At 50.3% G+C, this 25,599-nt stretch overlaps 1 protein-coding gene across 4 annotated transcripts in view; it reads right to left on the bottom strand.

The window, feature by feature from the left end:
- The window catches only part of CACNA1B (calcium voltage-gated channel subunit alpha1 B), a 329,048-nt gene extending 324,437 nt beyond the window's left edge, over nt 1-4,611 (bottom strand). For 3 of the 4 annotated variants that reach the window (XM_066562637.1, XM_066562638.1, XM_066562639.1), the window contains exon 1: nt 82-182. In XM_066562637.1, coding sequence (XP_066418734.1) covers nt 82-174 — 93 coding nt within the window. In that variant the 5' untranslated portion in view covers nt 175-182. Of the gene's footprint in view, nt 1-81; nt 188-4,058 lie in introns of those variants that run through there. The other variant, XM_066562640.1, reaches the window with a different exon arrangement.
- Nucleotides 4,612-25,599: the final 20,988 nt, after the last annotated feature.

Raw genomic sequence — 25,599 nt, 5'->3', positions numbered from 1 at the left:
CACTTCCAACACCCAGTGGCCGACTGCTTTTTTGTATTAGACCAGGAAAATAAAAAAAGAAAATGAATGAATGCAACTCACCAATCTCTCTGACATCGGTGTCTTGTCTCCATCCGGCAAATGTTGTTCCAGAGCCAGCACAATACAATTGGCTATGATTGTAGCTAAAATCATGTATTCAAATGGAGTGGGGACCAGAAGTTAAAGAAGACACTGGACAATATTAGAAGAACCCCATCCAAATCCTGTTTGTACCCACAGAGTTGCATTAATTGAGCATTTTAAGGTTTCTCATATTTTTTTAAGCCATTTGGTCTCCTTGACTTCCTCGGTTCTTTCTGGGGTTTGTTTGGAAGAGAAGAAGGAAATTGGCACTTCTCTTCTGTAAGAGTCAGAGACTCACACAAGCTGAGCTGCTCAAGGAATCTGGGAGCAAGAAAGCAAAAGGTCAAACGGAAATAAAAAACTATTAATATGTATTGATTTTCAAAGAGATTGATAAACTAAATTGCCTCCAAATAGATTATACAATTAAACACCATCTGCTGAATTTTTCTTCAGAAACATTTAACTTCAGCACATGGTGCAAATAAGTGATGGGCACAAAAAGTTCAATTCAGAGTACCTACCCAGGTCTAAAACATGAATTACTGCTCAAATTGCAATGCCCGCTCTCAGTGAGGAAAAAACCCTCAGCGCCCTTTTGGGATGTAGGAGGGAAGTGGGGAGGGAAAAGAATCCAAATCCAGCACCAGGTCCCCCTTGTTTTTAGCCACCATCTCCCACCCTGAGCTGTGCCGAGCCCCAGCTCTCCCAGGGTGGAGCCGTGCCACGGGCGGCAGCGGGGCCGAGGGCAGGAGATGGCTCCGATCAGCACCGAGGGGAGATGGAACCAGAGCATGGGGAGATGGAACCAGAGCATGGGGAGATGGAACCAGCACCACGGGGAGATGGAACCAGAGCATGGAGAGATGGACCCAGACCATGGGGAGATGGACTCAGAACCGTGGGGAGATGGAACCAGAGCATGGGGAGATGGACCCAGCACCGTGGGGAGATGGAGAGATGGGCTCAGCACTGTGGGGAGATGGACCCAGAGCATGGAGAGAATGGAACCAGCACCACGGGGAGAATGGAACCAGCACCGCGGAGAGATGGGATCAGCACTACGGAGAGCTGAGCTCAGCACCACGGGGAAATGGACCCAGACCATGGAAAGCTGGGCTCAGCATCATGGAGAGATGGACCCAGACCATGAGAGAGATGGAACCACCACCACGGGGAGAATGGAACCAGACCATGGAGAGATGGACCCAGCCATGGGGAGATGGAACCAGCACCATGGGGAGATGGAACCAGCACCACGGGGAGATGGTCCCAGCACCATGGGGAGATGGGCTCAGCACCATGGAGAGATGGACCCAGCACCGTGGAGAGCTGGGCTCAGCACCGTGGGGAGATGGACTCAGGACTGTGGAGAGATGGACCAAGGACCATGGAGAGATGGGATCAGCACCATGGAGAGATGGGCCCAGCACCGTGGAGAGCTGGGCTCAGCACCGTGGGGAGATGGACTCAGGACTGTGGAGAGATGGACCAAGGACCATGGAGAGATGGGATCAGCACCATGGGGAGATGGACCCAGGACTGTGGAAAGCTGGGCTCAGGACCATGGAGAGATGGACTCAGCACCATGGAGAGATGGGATCAGCACCGCAGGGAGATGGACCCAACGATGTGGGGAGATGGACCCAGCACCGCGGAGAGCTCAGCTCAGCACCATGGGGAGCTCCTCTGAGAGCAGCAGAGAGCTCGGCTCAGCACCAGGGACAGCGCCGAGCCGCGCCGCAGACACAACACCCTGGAGGGCTCCGCTCAGCGCCCGAAGAGCTCGATTTGGCAGCATGGAGAGATTGGTTCAGCATCGCGGGGACCTCAGCTCAGCACCGTGGTCAGCCTGGCTCAGCATCACCATCACCCTGGCTTAGCACCACAATGAGCTCAGCTCAGCACCGCCGTCAGCTCGGCTCAGCACTGTGGCCAGCCTGGCTTCAGAACCGTGGTCAGCACAGCTCAACACCACGATAAGCTCATCCCAGCACCGTGGTCAGCTCAGCTCAGCTCAGCTCAGCACTGTGGCCAGTCTGGCTTCAGAACCGTGGTCAGCTCAGCTCAACACGGTGATAATCTCATCCCAGCACTGTGCTCAGCTCAGCACCACCATCAGCTCAGCTCAAGCACTATGGTCAGCCCAAATACAGAACCGTGGTCAGCTCGGCCCAGCACCGTGGTCAGCTCGGCCCAGCACCGTGGCCAGCCCGGTTTCAGCACCGTGGTCAGCCTGGTTTCAGCACCGTGCCCAGCCCGGTTTCAGCACCGTGGCCAGCCCGGTTTCAGCCTGGTTTCAGCACCGTGGTCAGCCCGGTTTCAGCACCGTGGTCAGCCCGGTTTCAGCCTGGTTTCAGCACCGTGGTCAGCCCGGTTTCAGCACCGTGGTCAGCCCGGTTTCAGCCTGGTTTTAGCACCGTGGCCAGCCCGGTTTCAGCACCGTGGTCAGCCCGGTTTCAGCACCGTGGCCAGCCCGGTTTCAGCCTGGTTTTAGCACCGTGGCCAGCCCGGTTTCAGCACCGTGGTCAGCTCAAGCCGACCCCGCGGACAGCGCCCGGCCCCGCCCGGCCCCGCCGCTCCGGCGCGGGGAAGCGCCGGTGCCTCCGCCGGTCCCGCCGGCTCCGCAGCACTGGGGGTCCCCTCCCCACATCCCCCGGAAAGATGCAGCCGAATCGCGCAAGAGGCAAGGGAGGGGAAGCCTGAGTCTACCCGCACAGTCAAGGCGATGCTCTGCCTGCCACCGGGGGTTTGGGGCTTGTTTATCCAGACTTAAATGCAGGGAAGGAGAACTGGATGAGGAAATGCAGCAATAGCTGGGATTGTATAATATGGACCAAGATCAATACGTGTTTGTGTGTGTTCAGAGAGAAGGGAAGTGCATTGGCTCCACTGGTGTATTTTTCCTGTTAGCCCCTCAGGAAGTGAAAACTGGGGAAGTCTAAGCAGGAGCTGGCCTGTGTGGCAACTGAAAGTGTTGCTAGGAGGCTGGGAGGAGGCCGTGCTGCTGTTAGCTGGGGATTAATAGGGGTGTGATATGAAATGAAAAGAAAACAACCGGCTCCCCTGAGACCCCCAGTGTAAAGCACTCCTGTACACACACACAAAATCTGCTCCCTGGGAGCCTCAGCCTGCTCCCCTCTGCTCCCAGCTTACAACCATGGTTCCGAGCAAAGCCCCCTTCTCACTGCAGCTCACTTGGCCTGGGAGCTGGGTCTCAGACAGAAAGCATCTGCCCCTTTCACAATACAGCAGATGATCCCTCTCCCCACTTACTGCCTCCTTCTGCCACAAGGCTTTGCTAATTTTAATTTTTTTTTTTCGTGCAGCCTAAGCTTAGGCTATGCACCTAATCGAAGTGCCATGATTCATGTTGATTCAAATGGATTCCGGAGGGGATGTGCTAAAACCGAGCTGCAATGATTGCATTCCTGGGATTTACCTGGGCTCTCAACGTCCCCTACTACCAATGCAGCTTCAATGCTAAGGTGTCACCATTTTTATCCCACATTCCTTCTTCTATTCACAAGAAGACAGAAGAGTTGAAAGGCTCCAAGATGGAAATAAAAATCAGGATTCACGGGCACGAATCTCACAGAACCTGACTTGAATTGTAGGAAATGTCAATCCATGCACCTGTACATCTCACCCCTAGAGACACCCTGACATGGCTTACACACACCCCGGCATCAAGCACACCAAAAGGACCCTCGGTGCTCCCACAGAAGCAATTCCCTGATTCCCTGATTATTCCCATATTCCCACTGCCACAGCCATGCATCATGTCGGGCACCCGGCTGCCGGCACACACACCCATGGCACAGCCCGATCCCACCGTCTGCAGCAGCAGCAGACACTCTCCCTGCGCTGCCTGGAGGGGTCTCTGCCCCTCAGCCTCCCTCTCCCCCTCCCCACCTTCCCCCCGTGCCCACACAGCCTCCCTGAAAGGATATGGCCACTCTGTTATTCGCTTGGCGTATTTCCGTATAACATTATCTTCACTGAAGATGAAGAGGGATCTGTTGACTGTGAAGCAGTTCTGTTTGACAGGGATGGGGTTGTAGAGAGCCATAGTCCTGGCTCTCTGAGCCATCGTCTGTTTATACATCCTTTGGCCGGCTTGGGGGCCACCTTGCCGGCTGCTCCCTCTTCCAGCCCCGGCCGGCCCTCCACCTCCATAGCGGGTTGGCAGATCATCCCCAAACCGAGCCATCCTCGCAGTGCACGGAGCCGGGCGCTACAATCCAAACTGGCAGCCGAGGCGAGAGGAAGACGCATCACAGCGCGCAGCACTTCTCCCTCCGGGGGCTTCAGTTGCGGGATCGGGATCAATCGCGGCAAAAATAGATCGATATATAATAAAACAAAAAATATCCCTTTTCCTTCCTCCACCCCCTGCGCTTCCCCGCCGCTGTGGCTGCCCGGGGGTAGGAGGAAGGCTCCGGGGCTCCGCTCACCTCCCCGCACAGGTGGCGTCTCTCCGGCCCGACCTCATGGCCGGGGCGGCGCGGGGTGGCCGCGGTGGCCGCGGTCCCTTCGGCCACGGGGCGCTGGGCTGGGAAGGGGCTGCGCTGCTGCCGTGCCCGCCGCGGGAGCGCTCCGCCGTGCCCAGCCCAGCCCGGCACGGCTCCGGCACGGCCCGGCCCCGCCGCATGTGATGCCCGGAGCCAATCGGCCGCCGCGGCTCCGCCCGCTCCAGTCACCGGCACCGGGGGGCGGGCGGGGAGAGAGGAGGGAGGATGGAGCCGGCCCGGCCCGGCCGCCGCCGCCCACCCCGGTAAATACGGCGGAGCCGCGGCCACTCCCCGGGGAAGGAGGGCTCGATCCCCCGCCCCTGCGCTGCGCTCCGCGGGCGCGCAGAGCCCCGGCCGGGGGTGCTGCTGCTCCGATGGGTGGGGGGCACAGGCGAGGCAGCCCCCGCGCCTGCGCGCCGCCGCCCAGATGTGCGCTGCCCAGATGTGCTCTGCCCAGCTGCTGCCCCCACGGGTGCCCCGAGGCGCGGTGCGGGCAGCGCTGGGCAGCGCAGCTCCCGTCACCTCGGTGCCCCCAGAACCCCGAGGATAGCGGGGGAGTCACAGTAAAAAATGGGGTTCGGGGCTCGGGGGGGCTCAGCCGGCAGCCCCCGGGGGCTCGGGGCCGGGCACGGGCGGGTGCGGGGCGGGGGATGCGGTGCCCGCAGCGCTCCCGGCGCCGGGCACGGGCGGGGATGTGCGGCACGGGCTGGCTGCGAGCAGAGCTGCGCCCTTGTGCACAACTTACTTTGTTTCTCCTTGGTTTGAATGACTCCTGCAGAGCGCTGGATACCTTTAATCCTGTATTTATGGATGAAATCCTTTAATCCTGTTTATTCCAACACCCTCTGTTGCTCCCCTCCAGCACAAGTCAGAGAGATAACTCCTCCTTGTTCCTGGAGCGCCGCACGGCAACAGACACTGCAGTAGCTGGCGAGGAAATGCTTTTGCATTTTAGGCTAAATTTGGGGTAGAAACTATAAACTTTGAGAAAAGACCCCTCGGAGAAGTCAGGGCTGTCAACAGGGGGACATTTTCACTTCCTCCACAGCAAGGAAAGCCTGGACTCTGCCGCTAATGTGTTTTTTGCCTTAGTCATCCAAGCTCAGTGCAAAACCAGCCCACCGACCAGGCAAGCCTGGAGCAATAACATCTGCTGGCTTCAGGAGCCAGTCAGAGGGCTGGCAGCAGCCACAAGTGACACAAATAAGGTCTGGCAAGACGCAAAGGGTGACTCTCCGGAAGGAACTGGCTCCTTACGCCGGGGCTCGGTGTCTGAAGGGCTCTCGCACACTGCAGCACAGGCAGGAGACGCTCCCGGAGGCGGCACCGGCAGCCGAGGGGAGCCAGGAGCGGCTCTGAGGCACGGAAAGCAGCGAGGGAAGGAGGTGAATCACATCCTGCTGCCTCCAGGGTCGCACGCAGCAGGAACCGGCAGCCCCCGACACCGACAGGGGTCTGCGAGCTCTGCCGAGCAGGGCAGCCAGAGCAGCTCCGGTCTGGAGGTTGCCTTCACCTGCACCTGCTGGCAATGCAATAAAAGATCTTTCCCCCTCCCCAGGTCTGGGTAATTCACAGATTAAGCTGAGTGCAGGAGTCTTTGGGAAAAACTTTGCCCGGAGACAGATGCTGGAGTGGTTCAGCATCCCTGTTCCACTCAGACAGACCCTGGGCAGAGATTCAAACGAGAGTTTCCTCCAAGGATCTCCATCCCTGAGCACTGCTGAGATGATCCACACAAATGGGAAAGTTCCCTTATTTTGGGGATGGAGAAGGAGGGTGCAGGGAGCTCTTCTTTCTTTAAAATTTTCCCCTAAAAAACACTTTGATCCTCGCTGCATTGTATCCTACGATGGATTTATCTTCCATCTGAAAGTCATGTTTCCCCCAGCTGACTTATTTACTGGTTTAATTTTTATTAAACTTACTTACTTACTTAGTGGTTTAATATTTCACTTTTGTGCTTCTGGCTACTACATGTCCTACACCCTTTTTCAGTGGAAAAACCTGACTTTTTCTCAGTGACTACCAGAAGAGGAAACGCCATTTTCAATAACCCCTCACCTCTCCAGATGGAAATCAGTACATGGAGAAAAAAAATACATTGGTTTCCAAAATCTTCATCCTCCTGTGCTTACAGAATCAGGGGGATGGATGACACAACAGCTCTAAAAAGGGGGAAAAAAATAAAAAGAAAAAAAAGAAAAGCTGTTTTTTGCATCAGGTCTTATTGAGGATCAGGGAAAATCCTGACCTCCACATCCCCTTCTCTCCTCCTACAGCCACCAAACCACTCTGCCTCTCCCAGAACAAGCTCTCCACCACAGCACTGCAGTGAAATCAGCAGCCAGGGCAGTGGGGGTGTTCGTGACAGTGAGAAAATGATGTGAGCATGTCGTGAGGATGCTCTGTTAAACCACTTTGCCCTTTCCTCAATCTGCATGCTCAGGGCTTTTTTCCTGGATTGTTTTTTTTCACACCCTAAGGAAGATCACGCAGACCTTAAGCATTGAAAGCCTTAAAGAAGAGAAGGAGATTGCAATTGCAAGGATTATTTGGCTTTGAGAGGGGAAGCGCCAGGATTTAGTTGGGCTTTTTAAGATTAGGAGAAAAGCAGGGGAGTTAAGAGAAAGCAAAAAATTTGGAGCACTGAAACAGGTCAGACATCCATAATCTCCCATTACAGGAGGGCAAAGAGCATTCCATGGAAAATTCTAAAAGTGGACTCGGTCATGAGTGACTCCTCCTCACAAGCCCTGAAGACAGAGGTGAGTAAATCACTCTGCTCTCCAGCACAGCTTAGCAAGGAGCCTTCCTCCTCCCTGAGCAGCTTTGCCAGGCAACCAAGCGTTCCCCTGGACTTCCACTTCCAGCCCAAGCCTGAGGCAGGTGACTGGGCTTAATGGAGCAGCACTTCCATCTGCCAAGGCACAGTCAGGGCAGAGAAAATGGCCCAGAGGGGCAGCATGCTCTGGCCAGGTGCCTGGGACACTGGGGCCATGGCAGGCACCCCTGGTGTGTTTGTTTGCCCCATCAGAACAGCTCCCAGGAGCTGCTGGGACAGTCTGGATCCATCTCTGCATCCACCTCTGGAGGGCTTTCTGGGGAAATCACGAAGTGGATTCCCAGCTTGCTGTGCTCCAGATGCTTCCAGCATGAGGGACAGTGGCTAAAATTTAGAGACACAGCCCAAACATCCCCCTCTGAGCAGGACAGAGGGGGGACATTTGCAAAAACAGCAGCAGGAAAGAATATTTCTTCCTTCAAGAGAGGAAAGGACTCTCACCATGCCCTGACTTCCCTGGATCCTGCCCTGCACCTGGAGTAGCTTGGAGGGAAGGTCAAAGCTCCCCAGCACAGCTTTTGTCCAGGTGAGCTCGGGGAACTGCAGGTAGGCTGTTATTTACTCAGAATTTGCAAGGCTGAGGAACAGAGGAGCATTTTCAATCCCATCTTGAGGCTCTGGATCCAGGGTATTGCCAAGCAGAGCAGCTCCCAGGAGCACATTTCCTTTAAAAATAAACAAACAACACAGACTGCACATCTCCTTCCAGCCCACAGGAAGGTTCAGAGCTTCAGGCCAAGAAAAGCAGCTTCCCAAGGTGCTCCTGGCCAGGGATTCCTGCTCTCCTCACTCCCATTTTGCACCAGCTGTGCTGGAGGAAAATCCTGCTGCATGGCAGAGGAAATTGTTAAAGCTGGCACTCAGGTCTGCCAGAGGGTGTAGAATGGTTTTATATAAAATCCATGAGGAAGATGCTCTGATACTTTTTCTTGAGAATAAGAGAGTGAACAAAGGGAAAAGAGGCCTTTTGAAGATACAGCTCCTCCCATGCAAGTCCTGATCATGGCATTCTTTAGTGTCCCAAACCCCCAGGGCCAATTTGTGGCATTGACATTTTCTGAAAAATCCCTTCACCCAGGGTTTTTCTCCTGGGAAGCTGAGACGCCTCAGAGAAAAGGAAAACAATTCTCATCTCATTTGCTTCTCCTGTGCTGTGCTCATGTGGAATGTGTTTGGAGATTGTTCACCCACAGGTGATTGTTCCATTGCATTCTGCTGGGAGTTGTTTTCACTCTTTGGCCAGTCAGGGCCAAGCTGTGTCAGGGCTCTGGAGAGAGTCAGGAGTTTTCATTATTATCTTTTTATCAGTTTTCATTATTATCTTTTTAGCATTCTGTAAGTATCCTTTCTGTGTTCTTTAGTTAGTTAGTTTAGTATTCTTTAATATAATATAGTATCATAAAAAATAATCTTCTGAGAACATCAGATTCATCATTCCTGCCTTCATTGGGGCACCCCACAAATACAATACCATTACCCTCAGCTGCTGCACAAACATGGAGCAAGAGAGACCCTGAGCTCATTGCTTGGGGTGGGGGCACAGCAATCCCACCTCAGCATGAGGGGTTGCACAGAGCCCCCCAGGCTGGAACCATCCCCATCCCACAGCACCACACAGCTCTGCCAGCCCACCTCAGACCAAGGGCAGCGTTTAAAGGATCAGCTGAGATGGATTTGAGGAGAGGGGAATGGAGGCAGAGTGCTTGGAGCCCAGAGCAGGGCAGGGAGAGACAGCAGGGGCCGGCAGTCCCTGCTCAGCACCTTCCCCACCTTCCCTGGGGAGCCCCAGGGGAGCAGGGGCTGCTGAGCTCCTGCTGCTCCTCTTGAGCTGAGCTCCTTCATAGGCGGATCACGACTCCAAAGCCAGCTGCTGGCTGTGGCAGGAGCCAGCTGAGTTCAGTCCCAGGTAGCTCAAAAATGGGGTTTTCAGCTCAGAAAATACTTCAGCAAGCAGGACCAATATCTGAACAGCACCATGCAGGAAAATTCACAGGAAATAAGCAGGAAATGACAGGACACAGGGACACAAAGCTGCCCATGGGTTGAAGAGGGACAAGACACCTCAGTGGTGCTCAGAGTTCCCTTCTGAGCTCCTGCACTATCAGAACAGGGTTTGCTCTGTGGGGAAACAATGTGATTGCACACAGACAGTGCCTGTGGCAGGGAACTGTGAGAAGATGAGAGATAAAAGGGACTAAAAAGTTTATCAGGCCTCATATTTTTATTTTCCACAGCATTTCTAAGATCATTTCTATCCCATTGGTCTCCAAGACCAGCCAGCAGGGAAAGACAACTTCACAACCTTCTCTTCCATTATTTGAACCTCAAATTAACTGAGGGCTTGATGACCAGGAGAGGGAGATTTGGGGAGTCTTTGCCTGTCTTTCAGTACATATCTGTCTGTGGTAAATGATTAGACATCTAATCCTCCTTAAGATTCAGGTCTCTCCTCTCCTTAGGCTCTTCTGAACATTTGCCTGGATGCTTCTCAGCATCTCAATGTCAAAACAGCTTTTCAAATCTGACTTTATCTGAGCTTGAGTCGTGTACAGGCTCAGCTCTGCATGAGCTTCACTCTGGGAATCCAAGAGGCAGAAGCATCCTAAGAGCTGACAGAGCACCAGGTCCAGATCCATGGCATTCACATTCCCTGAACATGATTCCTTCACCCAGGGTTTTCTCCTGGGAAGCTGAGAGGCCTCAGAGAAAAGGAAAACAATTCTCCTCTCATTTGCTTCTCCTGTGCTCATGTGGAATGTGTTTGGAGATTGTTCACCCACAGGTGATTGTTCCATTGCATTCTGCTGGGAGTTGTTTTCACTCTTTGGCCAGTCAGGGCCAAGCTGTGTCAGGGCTCTGGAAAGAGTCACGAGTTTTCATTATTATCTTCTTAACTTTCTGTCTGTATCCTTGCTGTATTCTTTAGTATAGTATAGTATTCTTTAATATAATATCGTATTATAAAATAATAAATTAGCCTTGTGAGAACATGGAGTCAGATGCATCGTTCTTCCCTGCCATGGGGCTTGCCATGAATTTACAATACAGATCTGGAGCCAGATGGGCAAAAAATCCGGAGAAATTTGGGAATTTCACCAGTCACTTGGCCAAAGGTTAAAGCAAGCTGAAGACAAAAACCCAGCCCCTCTGTGCTTGTCCCCACAGGATTTTGCTGGACAGAGCTCCCAGTGCATGAGGTGTCAAATCCCACTGCAGCAGGAGTCACACCCTGCCTGGGTTATTTTCAGTGTTATCATTAATTAAACACTGAGAGCTTTTCGTCCTCTCAGTGATGGGCAAGAGAAACTTTTCAGGCAAAGAAGATAAATGAACAGCCAGGGAAACAGCTCCATGCTCACAGCTGCCACGTTTTGGGATGAAATGCCCAAAGTGCAGGAGAGCCCAGATTCCCAAAGGTCTCCAAAGGTTTGAAGGACCTGGGGACTGAAGACTACACAAGGAGAGGACCACATTTCAAAGCCTTCTCCTTCCTCAGCTGGAGGACAGCTGTTGCTGTGGAATTGAGGGAGAAAATAGAGCCCTGCAGCTGCCATGCGGGTTTCTGCATCCAACAGCTGCAAAAATGTGGCCAAAATGTGTTTGCAGCATCAGTGGTCAGGCTCTGGCTTATGCCACACAGCTGAGCGAGGGCATGGAGGGGGAACAGAGAACCTCTATGGTGTTTTCTTGTACTAAAAAAAAGAGCCTTTGCTGTGGAGCTGCTGAAACCAGCTGGCTGGGCAAGCCCGGCTCAGAAGGCATCACCATGGAGCAGGAACAACCTGGAGCAATGACAGCAGTGATTTCTGCAGCTGCAGTCAGTGAGAGTTCACCTTCATCCTTTGGAAGCACCGGAGCAGCTCGAGCCAGGGTGTGGCACCCACCTCACACAGCACCAGCTCTGCAGGAAAACACTACAGGGAAATGTTCCCAGGACTAGCTTTGAAACCATCCCAAATATTCCCATTTTCAAGTTGGTTTGGGCCCTTTTTAACCAAGAAAGGGAATGGGGTTTAGTGCCACCTGGTCAGATGGCAGAAAACAAGGATCAGTTTCCCATATGGGGTCTTCAGTTCATTATGGCGCAACCAAAATGGATCACGCATGCAAAAATGTGGGCAAGATGCCTTAAAAATTGGGTATTTAATTAGCTTTTCCTGGATGAGGTTGCAGATACCTTCACTCATATGTGACATCCACAGAAGCAAAGCCAGGGCAGTGGTGACTTCTGCCCTTTTCTGCAGGAGCAGGAGTTGTTGTGGCCAGTGTGTTGCTGTTTGTGCTCTTACAGAGCTGAGGTTTGCTGGCCAAGTGCTGAAACCAGGGCCAGGACATTTGGGGATCCCCGAGCTTTGTGATGAGCATTTTAACTCCCCAGGGCACACAGCCACACCTCCAGCCTTTAAATCACCATTTCCCCATCTCAAAACAGGCATCAAGATTCCTTTGCTCGTGTTTTCCCTGTTTCAGCTGCTCCATGATCCTGCCATGTCCTCTCCTCCTCTGCAGAGTGCTCTGCTCAGGCAGGCTTCAAACCCTCTCAGGACCTCCAGTCCACCTAAGACACCAATTCAAGGTCTGATGAAGTGCTCAATGAGCTGCAGTTAATGGGGGAATGCTGTCACTCTGTCTGGGACTGGCTCAGGAGCCATGCAGCACGCACGGATAATAGGAATCTTTTTTTAAAAAAAAGCAATGCCCACTGCACAGCCTTCTAAATCTGAAAGGTTAATGCACACGGAAAGGGAGAAACACAATAAAAAGCTCTGCAGCTACAGATTAACCCTCACTTCCTAGAATCTGTTATTGTTGTAAAGGAAGACACTGAGAGGCAGGGATAGGAGCTGGCTGCCCTACTTCCACTGCCTTGCACTGGGAGTTGGGGTTTGGGTTTGCTTTTACGCTTTTCAGTCTCTCCCCCATTTGTTTTTTCCAAACCTGCAGTGAAATGCAAACGACAACGACTTTGAGGAGCAGCCTGAAATCTGAATAACATTGACAGGCAGGGAATCCCTTGGGGCAGGTTCGTGCTTTACAAAGCGGCTCCCCTTACCCAAAACCAGGCAGAAGGAGGCGGAGGGAGCCCAAGGCTGCTCCGGTGGAAGCCCCACATCCATCAGCAGCAGCTCCGTTTAGCTCGGGTGCTCCTTGTTTGTTCAGCTAATGGTGAAAGTTATGTCCACACTCCCGTCTAAATTAAGTATTCAGCTATTTTACAGACACAGTAAGTCGGTCAGCCTTAGCGTCAGTAATTAGGGCTTACTGTTTAATTAATCTCTTGTGGTCACACAGAGTCTCTATCGCTCTCTCTGTTGGCTCACACGGCACCGGGAGGAGAGGCTGAGGAACAGGAGGAGTTAATCCCTTAAGCTGATCCCACTGCACAGGCGGGAAGGAAAGGGGGAAGGGGAGCTGCTCTGTCTCGCTGATGGCAGAAGATCGGGATTCCGAGGCAGTGAAACCGTTCGGGGTGCCCGGGAGCGGTGTCACACCCAGCCGGGCACAGGGCACAGCCCAGGGGCTGCGGCAGGGAACCAGGACCTGCCAAGGCCCCCCCTGCCCGCAGCCTGCCAGGCTGTGTCCGGCAGCTGCAGCCCCAGGGACACCTGAGGAGTGCGACCCCCGGCAGTGCCACCCCCGGCAGTGCCACCCCCGGCAGTGCCACCGAACCAGCTCCAGCTGCAGCCCGGGGCTCAGGCAGGAGCCACGATTTCACTCGCTGCCAACGGGAGCGTGTGAAAGAGTCAGAGCTCTTCAGGAAATAGAATCACGGAAATTTTAGGTTGGAAAATGCCTCTAAAGTCACCGAGTCCAACCATTCACCCAGCGCTGCCACGGCCACCATGTCCCCAGGTGCCACATCCACAGGACTTTGAAATCCTCCGGGGATGGTGCCTTCACCACCTCCCTGGGCAGCCTATTCCAGTCCTTGACACCCTTCGAGAGAAGCAATTTTCCCTCATATCCAACCTAAACTTCCCCTGGAGCAGCCTGGGACCATTTCCTACTGTCTCACAAAGATACCGGCGGGAAGCAGAGCACAACAAAACACGAACGTGGGAAAGCCCCAAAATCAGCTCCCAGGGTGCCGGAACAGGGGGGGAAACTGCCCATGGGCCAAGATCACCGCGTTAAAGTGTTAAATCAACAATGTGAGAAATTTATACGAGTTAGAGAGCCAGCCGGGAGGGGCTAAGAGGGTGCTAATTAGTGTCTATCCCAAATACATAAGCAGGTGATCACCGGCATTTTAAGGCGCTTTTCCCTTTCAGGATGCCAAGGAAAAGATTCTGGAAGCCCAAGAGATGCCGTGGAGGGCCGGGAGCCCACCCTGCCCTGAGCTGGTGGCCGAGGGACAGAAACCCAGCGAGGCTGCGGCTCCTCGGACTGCGCGGAGCTGCTGGGAGCGGACGGGAAAATTCTCGGAACTCATCACCCCCAACCTCCGCCCGCCGAGACGGGCACCCCTGGGACAGGGACCGCTCTGAGCGCCAGCCCTGCCCGGGGGGGAGCGCTGCCCATCCCTGCCCAAGCTCAAGGAGCGCCTGCATCCCGCAGCATCCTCCCCGCAGCCCTGGGAACGGCGGGACCCGCTGGCTCTGGAGCCGCTCTGGAGCCGCATCCTCGGGAGTTTTCTGGGGCTCCAGCGCCCTCTGCTCCGGCACGGGCAGAACTGAAACTCTGCTCACCCCACTCGGGCAGTGGGGCAGGGGCTGGAGGTGCCACCCTCCCACAGCCGCGGCCGGGGGTAGCTTCCCTCGGTGCCACCTTGAATGTCACCTGCGGCTCTGCCCGCGCTCACCCTGGCACCCAGCAGGGCGGCCTCGTCAAGGAGGAGGGTTTCTGTGTCAGACTTTGAAAGCACAATTATTTGCAAGGGAAATCGCCAGTGGAGGTGTCCCCCCAGGCGGGGACAGGGGCACCCGGGGCATCTCTGCTGCCAGCACGACTCTGACTCCATCGGGAGCAGGACACTGTTGGGGAAAATGAAACAGGAAAGCCTTATCAATATGATTGCCTGGCAAAGGATTTTGAGAATATGGAAACTATAAGGGAGATTGAAATGAAAGCAAGCTTTGAGATCCCTCAGTTACTGAACAACTGGAAAACAATGGTGTGGCCAGCTGAAGGTGATCCCCTTGTGATGGAACAACACCCTCTGCTTGCAGACAGGCCCAAGGGTCAGAGCAGACCCTGCCAGCTTGGCAGAAGGGCCCAAAGAGGAGTTTGTAGGGTTTAAAATGTAACACAGGATGGTAATGGAATGATTCTTATAGGCTGTATGGAAATGCTGTAGGATTTGTATCTTGTACTAGATTGGTTAGTGAGAATCAGAATATTCAACACAGAAGAAAATTTATTGTATTGTAATGGGAACCTCGCTCTCTTACCCTTTTACTCTCTCACCCTCTCATCCTCTCTCCCCCTCTCTTCTCTCAGGCCTGCTCTGAGCTGTGCCTGGCAGCTCCCAGCAGGGCCCTGCCCCCAGGCCCTTTGCAATAAACCCCAAGTTCCAGCCCTGGCTCCAGAGATCTCTCATCTCCATCCATCCCCACCGTCCTACCCCCTGATGCTCCTACAGGACACGGCCCCGGGAGTGGCGCTGGAGGGAGGAGTTGCCAGCTCTGCCACCCTGGGCACGGCCACACACGGCTCCCCTGGGTGTTCATAGAGGGATTTCCTCCCTTTCTGCCCATTCCCCCCAGCCCTGGGACAGGCAGGAGCAGGAGCAGGGCACCCACTGCCCACCCTGAGCTCCTCCTCCTGGAGGGAAACTTCTGGTGGAAGCTTTGTGCCTTCAAGTCTTGAGAGCAGTTGTGCAGGGAGAACATCTGAACATCTCCACCCAAATCTGTACACCAAGTTTCCAACAGAAACTTTCCCTCCATCTCTAGCCCCCTCTTCTGTTGATGCCTGGACGCCCCAAGCCTTCCCCAGGCCAGGGGAATTGGTCACAGCCTCAGCCAGGGACACTCAGGGCTCATGAGGCATTTCCCTTCCACCAGGTGCACCCTGCCAGGAGCTCCTGGTGCTCTGAAACAGAGGCACCACCAGCTCCTCTGACCCAGAAAACCTGAGAACAACCTCGAGCAGAGAGCAAATAAATTAAGATTCAATAAATAAGCACAATAGGAACAGTTCAGAGTGCACAGCCATGCCCTGCTGGGTGGTTAAGTTTCACCTTTCTTCATATTTCCCTCAGTTTTCCCCAGATAATCTCTTTGTTAGGCACTTTCTCTTCCTTTATATCTAGTACAGGCTCAGACTGGGCTCCCAAAGTTCAAACAACAAGAAAACTAAAGAAAAAACCTGAAATGTTGCTATTTACACATACACATATATAAAAAATATAATATTACACATGTTAATATGTATAAATAAATAATATTTATTTATATATATTACATATAATATATAATAGATAATATAGAATATATAATACATGATATATGAGATAATATACAATATATAATATATAGTACATAATAGATGATAATATATAATATGTAATAGATAATATCTTATATATTATTATATATAATAACATGTAATGTATATTATATATGTTTATATATTATTATGTATTATATATTATATTAATATATATTTATCTATATAATATTTATTTATATATTACATATATTATATATTATACATCTATAATGTATAATATAATATATATCTATACTATATATTATACAACTATAGTATATATATATTACATATATACACTATATATATGTAAATGTATAATAAATAAATAAATATATATATATGTATTTATGTGTTCATAGCCTGGATTCTGCCAGGCCAGGCCAGGTTTCCCCTCAGAGCTGACAGGGGGCTGGCAGCACTCCCCATGGCAGGGCTGTTTGGAGGAGGGACAGCCCCAAATCCCCACGAGCAGCTTCCATAAAACCCTGCTGGGTGCCAGGCAGGCCCTGGGGACACTGGGGCAGCAGCAGAGCCCTCAGGCAGGGCCATCACAGGTGGCATTGGGGCCAGCAGGTGAGCAGGGCCTGCTGCCACCCCCAGCACGGGGACACGGGGCGGTGGCACCTCAGGAGCACGGCTGCTGATTTATGCTGCACTCAGGACTCTCCAAAGGCATTATTTATCTGCATTACTGAGAGGGCTTAATTATTCCTCCTCACATCAGAGGAGACACTGAGAGCTTCTATTGCTGAGAAAATCATTTTAATCAGCAAACAGAGCACACTGCCACCACCAAACATTTATTTCTTCAGATGGCTGGAGAGTTGATGTTTCCAACCTTGCTGGGTACAGCTGCCTGTGCCTCAACTGCACAGGCTGGCCCCAAAAGGAGGGAAAAACTGCCCAAATGCAGCAGAGCTGAGCAAGCTTTTTGTAGGGAGTGATGCAGGAGAGGCCCAGCAATGCCAGAAAATGGGACATTACAGGAAGAAACCACAGCTGACAATTTCACAGCACAAGAACTGGCAAGAACAGGGGTTAAAAACAATAAATAAAGTGAAGGAAAGCAGATTTAGGAGCAGGAGGGCCATTTTCTTGTCTCAGCTTTGGCAGCAAGTGGAGCCCAGTGGTCAGAGAGGGGCCTTGAAGGGATCTGGCAGCTTTTCACTAAACCCACTGCCAGCTTCTGGAACACAAACACACTGTCAAGGGCCCTAAAGAATTTCCATCTTTAAAAACTCAGGCAAAGCTTTAGGAAGTGCTTGCAGCCCTGTGGGATTTCCACAACCACCTCAGCAAGAGGCACCCAAGTCCTGGAGCTCCAAGGCTTCTTACATCTCACTGCAGTTTCTGCAAGACAAAAATGAATGTAATTCAGAAAACATGTGGGATTCCAAAGGGAGGTCACGTGCATTTTTAAAGGTTCAGTTCAAGCCCATGCTTGCATTATTATTTTCATTACAAAGCAAATTCCATTAGATTATTTCTCCTGTGCCATCTCTTGGTTTTCTGCAATTGCAGAAATTCTCCATGGTCGTAAAATAACAAAAAAACTCTATTATGGTCTAAACTAAAAAATTCCAAACCCCACAAATTGAAAAACAAGTGAACCCCAACATCTGGGAAATGATTGCCTCTGATTCTTTTGATTTAGAATACTGAACACTTATTTTATTAAAATAATACTATATTACATTATAACTATATTAGAGATATTATATTATATTATATTATATTATATTATATTATATTATATTATATTATATTATATTATATTATATTATATTATATTATATATCATATCATATCATATCATATCATATCATATCATATCATCATATCATCATATATTATATTATATTATATTATATTATATTATATTATATTATATTATATTATATTATATTATATTATATTATATTATATTATATTATATTATATTATATTATATTATATTATATTTACTACTAACTAAAAAACTTGTGACTGTAGACAGACAGTCTACACAGTTTGGGCTTGTTAGGTTAATTAACATAAATAATTTCTACTAGAATTTAATTACTAAGTCTTTTTAGGTAAACAATTTTTTTAACACATTTTACATGTGTAAAACACTAGGAGCAGCAAGCAGAGATAAAAATTGTTTTCTCTCTGTGCTTCTCTAGGAAAAAACTTGAGAGAGAGAATTATGTCTGTTCAGAGAATGTAAATGCTACACCCACAGCCTCTGTCTCTCTCCTTGGCAGTTTCCCCATCTCAATCTGCTGGACTTGGACTTTTCCTGGAGGAAGAAAGCTGGAAAATCCAAGGAGAGCTGGTGCTGCTGGCCCAGCTGGGCAGGAGCCCATCCAGCACAGGCACTTTCTCTCTGCTTTTCATGCCCAGTGTCTGATGCTTTCTTGAAGATCCAAGAAACCTCTGTGATCCTCAGATCAAATATTCCTTCAGTGAGCTTTGGATGCAGCCAGGGCTGCTCCTCTCCCCAGGTTGGATTTTTGCCTCTCCCTCGTGTTGAGTGATGGTGTTTGCTGTTCCTTGGAGAAATCCAGATCTACAGCCAGGATTTGCAGCCCTGGCATCTCTGCCAGTTAAACACAGTAATTACAGCTCCCAATTCTTCAGGGGAGGGACAGCTTCCCTGCCAGGGAATGGGGATTTCAGAATGCACTTGACATCCTCTCCTGGAATGGGAGAATTAGAGGGATGGACTGGAAATGAGAATTGCTCAGCTCCCTGCACTGCCACCGCCCCACAGGTCATTTGTCCAGTGAGAAATGAGGCCAAAACCACCTGGAGCAGGGGTCAGTGGATCACCAGAAGGGTTTGGTGGGAACAGAGTGAGTTCTTTACAATTTAGAGCAGCAAGGACAGAGTTCAGAGCCCTGGCAGCTCCTGCTGGAGCAGGACTTGGGGAGCTGGGCAAAGGTGGTGGCACCTCCTGCACAGGCAGCAAGGTTGTGGCAGTGACCTCAAAACACCCATGACAAGTCCCCATTGGTTTTGGGGGCTGAGCTGAGCGGGGACAAAGGGGAAGGGACCATCCTTGTGCTCCCAAAGCTGCCAGGATCACTCCCTGCTCCCAAAGAGCCCCTCAGGCAGGATTTGGGGGGACACAGCCCAGGTGAGCCCCACTGAGCACAGCACAAGCAGGGCAGGAAAAGGGAGCACAGCATGGAACAGGCAGCCAGAGCCACACAAGCTGATTCTGCTGTCCAGGGAGCAGCTCACCTTGCAGGAAAGGTGGTTCCCAAAAGCTGGGAGAGCTGGGAGCAGCAGGAATTGAATCCCAGCAGCAGCAAAGGGCTCAGACTGGGGCAGTCACCTGTGAAACCAATCCCATCTAAACCAGCAAACATCCCTGAGACTGATTTCCCCTGCCTGGGAAGAGGAAATCTGAGAGGAACGTGACCATTTTGCCCACACTGAGGTGTCAACCCCTGCTGGGATGGGGGACAGCCCTGCAGGATATTTGGGAACATTTCTGCTCTTCCATTTACACCCAGCTCCAGCAGCCTCCCCTGCAAACAGCAGGTCCAGCCCATGCTCACACTGCCTGTGGTCCTCAGCCCTCCAGTTCTGAACATTTCCAAGGGCCTTGTTCATTTTATAGGTGACCAGAACAGCAATAACAACAACACATCAGTGCTGTAATCAGAAATTGGTTGCTTGCTCTAGTCCTGAAGCATTCAGTAACACCCAGTATCTGAGCAGCCCAGTCACTGTTTAGAATATTTCTCTTTAGTGGGTCTGTACTGTTCCTATTTCAGAAGTTTATGAAAGGATTAGTTCTTGGGAACAGCTGCATTTCTCACTTCACTGAGAAATAAACACATCAGGCTGGCTCTGCAAGAGGCACGAAAGCAAAAGAGCTCAGACCTACCCAGGGGCTGTTCCCTCTCATCCCACCTTGGCTCTACAAGGCCCTGCTCAGGAAGTGATTGGGGTTTGGGACTGGTCCCAAATATCATGGGATCATAGAATGTCACAGTGCTTTGGGATGGAAGGGACCTAAAAATTCATCCCATCCCACCCCAGTGCCAGTGCCATGGAACCCTGGAACCATGGAATGTTCTGGGCTGGAAGAGACCTTAAAAATCACCTCGTTCCACCCCTGCCATGGCAGGGACACCTCCCACTGTCCCAGGTGCTCCCAGCCCTGTCCAGCCTGGCCTTGGGCACTGCCAGGGATCCAGGGGCAGCCCCAGCTGCTCTGGGCACCCTGTGCCAGGGCCTGCCCACCCTCCTAGAATGATTTTTTCTCATATCCAGCTGAATTTACTCTTTTCAGTTTGAAGCCATTGGGCTGCATCCTCATTTCTTCCCTTGTTGCCCTCTCCTCTTGTTATTTCCTGTAGGAACAGCCAGAAATAACTTTGCCAAGCCCCTTGGGCTGTCAGGGACCTGCAGGACACAGCCCCTGTGAGGCTGCAATCCAGCAAGTGTTTGGCACCTCAGATCTGGGGAGTGGGGGGGATTTTTCCTGGGCTGTGAATAAAAACAGCTGCTTAATTAAGCCCTGGATATTGATTTCATTTTCATCCTATTAACTGCCTTACCCTACATGGGTTTGCAACACTCTGTAGGATTCCCCTTGCCCCCACTCTGTGTAGACACAAATTGCCAAGATAAAAAAGCTTCATTAGTCCCATCTACTCTTCAAGCACCCATTTCTTTATATTTTTTTTTGCTTTCAAGTGCTCATAAAAGAGGCTCCTTGACAGCTTCCAGACCTGCATCTCTCCAGCAGAGCGAAGATTCGTGAACCAAGATCAAGAGCCCAGCTACTTTGCAAAGAGAAGGAGGGAAAAAAAAGCCTCTGCAGAACCCCTAAAAAACCCAATTCTGGGTTCCTTCACATGTGGGGAGGTGGAGGTCTCAGAACAGCAAAACCCCCCGGCTAATGGCACTTGAGGATCTTTTTTTGCTGTTAAACAGCAGCAACAATTTGGTTTTAAGCCCTGAGCCCCAGCAGAGCCTGAGCAGCTCTGGGCTGGGTCACCCTGGGTGGGAGCTGCCTTTGCTGCTCAGAGAAAATCCAGGATTTTTGTGTTCCCCCCCACAGACCCAGAGAGGGGAGAAGCCTCAGAAGGGAGAAGGGAGAGAGAAATATCAAATTAGAGAACAAAAACACAAAAACATGGAGAAGATGATAGATCAAACAGAAAACCAGTGTTTTCCATTATGCTGAAAAACAAAGGCACCAAAAGATTTGGGAGTTTTCTCCCAGAGGTTTTTGAATCAGTGACCATAAACCTCATGAACTTACACAGACACAGGGGCTGTGACCCAAGGAATTCATAATCAAAATCAAGATTTTCAACCAAGAAGGAAAACAAGAGGGAAGATGTTTTCAGACAAGAGGCATGCGAAGCTATTAAAACATTTGGAGGAGAGGGAAAAAAACCAAACCCACAACAATTTTTGAATCTTTATTGTCACTTTTTTGGGATGTCACAGGAGGGGACTGAAGGAATGAGAATGGTTTGGAAGCTCAGGGAAGATGTTCCCTGCAGGAACAGGGATGGATTTGTGGGGCTGCTCTGTGCAGGGCCAGGAGCTGGACTTTGGTGATCCTCGTGGGTCCCTCCCAGCTCAGGACATTCTGTGATTCTGGCAGAGATTTGGGGAGGGTAAAACCCAGACAGAGCTGCAAAGCACTTCCCAAACCTCCACGTGCTTGAGCTTCCTTTGATTTTGAGCTGAAATCTCAGGAATTTTTAGCACTCAGTGATGAGTAAATATTCCTGTGATCCAAATCTGGGCATGGCCCTGAAATGCAGCTGGAGAAAGCAAATAGCCTGGCACTTGTTGGTCTCAATAGCAGGGGCAGCTCCTTAGAGAGTCAAAGAAGAATAATCAATAACCTGAAGAGTGAAATTAAGTTTCTCTACCACAAATGTCTGGCTTTAGAGCACAGGGCTGATCTCCAGCCTTCTGGTAAAGCTTCACTTTGGGATCTGGGTTGTTTTTCCACAGCAGAGCTGAGCTGGATCATTTGCCCCATTCCAGGCACTGCTTTGATGTTTACACTGATTTAGGAATTAGCCTGGAAATTATTTTATGTGCCAAGGGAAGTGGCTGCAGGAGAGGTACCCGAGCTCTGCTTCACAGTCCAGATTCTTCCTTCTCTGTTCTGTTTCAAGAAGTAAAGCTCAATCACATCAAACCAGGCTCTCCTCGGGTCCAGTCCAGCCCTCAGCATCCCAGACATTCCCTGGAGCTGTGGGAGGATCTCAGCCCTGCAGATCCCTACACCAGGCAACACTTACTCCAACTGAATTAGCCAGAAAGGTCTGGAATGGTTAATTGGAATTATTTAGCCATAATGTTTTGCCCATCTCCTCCTCCTCTGCCTGGTGTGGTGTTCTCCAAATTGAATTCCTTTAACAGACTCCAATATGCAGCAAAACTGTTGGTCCAGAGAAATGTTTCAGTTGGGGGGTGGCAGGGGGGCTCCCAGGGACCCCTTTTGTGTCCCCCTGCTCTGCCAGCACCAGCAGGAGCCAGGAATGGCAAGGGGAGATTCCTTCAGTGCAGGGCTGTGGGGTGAGATGGGATCAGCCAGGGAACCCAGCTGGGGCAGGATCAGCACCAGGAGCCCCCTGGGGACCTGCACTGTCAGAGGGTCGGGGGTGGGACAGTGGGGATGGATGGAGATGAGAGATCTCTGGAGCCAGGGCTGGAACTTGGGGTTTATTGCAAAGGGCCTGGGGGCAGGGCCCTGCTGGGAGCTGCCAGGCACAGCTCAGAGCAGGACTGAGAGAAGAGAGGGGGAGAGAGGATGAGAGGGTGAGAGAGTAAAAGGGTAAGAGACTAAAGGGGGTAAGAGAGCGAGGTTCCCGTTACAATACCATAAATCTTCTTCTGTGTTGAATATTCTGATTCTCACCAACCAATCTAGTACAAGATACAAATCCTACAGCATTTACATACAGCCTATAAGAATCATTCCATTACCATCCTGTGTTACATTTTAAACCCTACAAACTCCTCTTTGGGCCCTTCTGCCAAGCTGGCAGGGTCTGCTCTGACCCTTGGGCCTGTCTGCAAGCAGAGGGTGTTGTTCCATCAAAAGGGGATCACCTTCAGCTGGCCACACCATTGTTTTCCAGGTGTTCAGTAACTGAGGGATCTCAAAGCTTGCTTTCATTTCAATCTCCCTTATAGTTTCCATATTCTCATAACCCTTTGCCAGACAATCACATTTATAAGGCTTTCCTGTTTCATTTTCCCCAACACTGCACCTCCCTTCCCACTGCACATCCAGGAACATCTGAGCTGGCAGAACCACAGAACACCCTGAGCTGGGAGGGACCCACCAGGACGTAGCCACATTTCTCTTCATAGAGAAAAGCAAGGCTTCACAGAGAAAAGCAAGAGTTCCCAAGATTATTTCTGAGATTCACATTCTCTGAAATACTCTTGGGAAGTCGTGCCTTGCTTTTCTCTGGGAAGGGAAATGTGGATACACCAGGATCCCCCAGCCCAGCCCCTGTCCCTGCCCAGCCCCCCCAGCAGCCCCATCCTGTCCATCCCTGGCAGCGCTGCCCAAAGGCTCCTGGAGCTCTGGCAGCCTCGGGGCCGTGCCCATTCCCTGGGGAGCCTGGGCAGTGCCAGCACCCTCTGGGGGAAGAGCCTTGCCCTGAGCTCAGCCTGAGCCTCCCAAAGCTTAACCAACCCCCACAGCCCTTGTGTGGCCCATAATTTGTGAAGAATTATGGAAGCCTTGCAAATAACTGGGAAAAGCTGATTTTCCTTAAGCCAGTAGACCTTGAGCTCCAGACACCACCCCAACCATGGCAGATTTTTTCCTCAGGGGAAGTTTCCACCCAAAGGACAAACACAGAGACAGCAAACAGCCCCTTCCTGCACAGCACAGGGCTGGCAAAGAGCAGAGGTGCAATGCCAGCCACAGGGGCTGTCACCTCCCAGGGGTGTGGACACAACCTCATTGTGAGGTGCTCCAGAGGCTTAAAGGCAAAGCTTTGCACAGAGAAACCCTGAAAACATCAGCCCCCAAGGCAGAGGATGCTGTTTGAGGAGATGGCTCACCTCTGACAGCACTTCTGGGGGCCCTGTGGTGCAGGAGGGCCCAGCACAGCAGCTGGGAGGGCATTGAGTATCCCAGGTACACCCAGCTACATCCAGGTCCATCCCAGATCTATCCCAGGTCCATCCCAGGTACACCCAGGTCCATCCAGGTCCATCCCATTTATACCCAGGTCCATCCAAGGTCCATCCAAGTCGTCCCAGGTCCATCCAGGTCTATCCAGGTCCATCCAGATCCATCCCAGGTCCATCCAGGTCCACCCAGGTCCATCCCAGGTCCACCCCATTTACACCCAGGTCCATTCAGGGTCCATCCAAGTCGTCCCAGGTCCATCCAGGTCTATCCAGGTCCATCCAGATCCATCCCAGGTCCACGCCATTTACACCCAGGTCCATCTCAGGTCCATCCCAGTCAATCCCAACTACACCCAGGTCCATCCCAGGTCCATCCAGGTCCACCCAGAGCCCTGAAGCCCAGCCAGCCCCTGGGTTTTACAGCCCCTTCAGCAGCAGATTCACTGCACAGAGACATCAGGATGGAAGGTCCCAGCTAATCTGGTGCTCTTTTTCCTCATTACAACAGCACTTCCATAAAAAATATCAACTGAGAATAAATATCTTGAAACAATTGAGGATATTTTCCAAGGTAGTTTTACAGCAGCAGCTTGGTCCTCTCACAAACTGATATTAAACCAGATTTGCTCTTTATCTCCCCTCGTATCTTTCCAAGTTTTCCTCCCAAATCCCTGATTTTCTACTGTCTCCATGTCTGGTAGGGAAGTTCTCCTCTTCTGAGCATGTCCAGGACCCAGCACCTTCATTAACTGTTAATGATTTGGTGAGGGTGTCAAAGCCAGAAGCCCAAAGCTCCACACAACCTGTGGGAAAATTATATTTATATTTAGATTTAATATCTAGATATAGATGTAGATTTAGAAGTAGGTATTTACATATGTTTATATTTTAGATATTTATATATTTATATGAATTGTTATAGTTAGTTATAGTTGTTATAGTAGTTATAATTATAGTTAGTTATAATTAGTTATAGTTATAGTTAGTTATAACTAAGTTATAGTTATAGTTATAGTTAGTTATAATTATAGTTATAGTTATATAGTTATAGTTAGTTATCGTTATAACTAAGTTATAGTTATAGTTACAGTTATAGTTACAGTTATAGTTATAGTTATAGTTATAGTTATAACTGAGTTATAGTTATAGTTATAGTTAGTTATAACTAAGTTATAGTTATAGTTATATAGTTATAGTTTGTTATAGTTATAACTGAGTTATAGTTATAGTTAGTTATAATTATAGTTATATTTATACAGTTATAGTTAGTTATCGTTATAACTAAGTTATAGTTATAGTTACAGTTACAGTTATAGTTATAGTTATAGTTATAGTTACAGTTACAGTTACAGTTACAGTTATAGTTATAGTTATAGTTATAGTTATAGTTATAGTTATAGTTAGTTATAACTAAGTTATAGTTATAGTTATAGTTATAGTTATAGTTATAGTTATAGTTATAGTTATAGATATATAGTTATAGTTAGTTATCGTTATAACTGTTATAGTTGTAGTTATAGTTATAGTTATAGTTATATTATTTCTCTAGTGAAACTGAGACAGAGAGATCTCCCAGCC

Source organism: Molothrus aeneus, chromosome 19 (assembly GCF_037042795.1).
Source record: "Molothrus aeneus isolate 106 chromosome 19, BPBGC_Maene_1.0, whole genome shotgun sequence".
In the NCBI taxonomy this organism is placed as follows: Eukaryota; Metazoa; Chordata; class Aves; order Passeriformes; family Icteridae; genus Molothrus; species Molothrus aeneus.
Note: the sequence above shows the minus strand (reverse complement) of the source record. Positions and strands in the feature narration are given on the sequence as shown.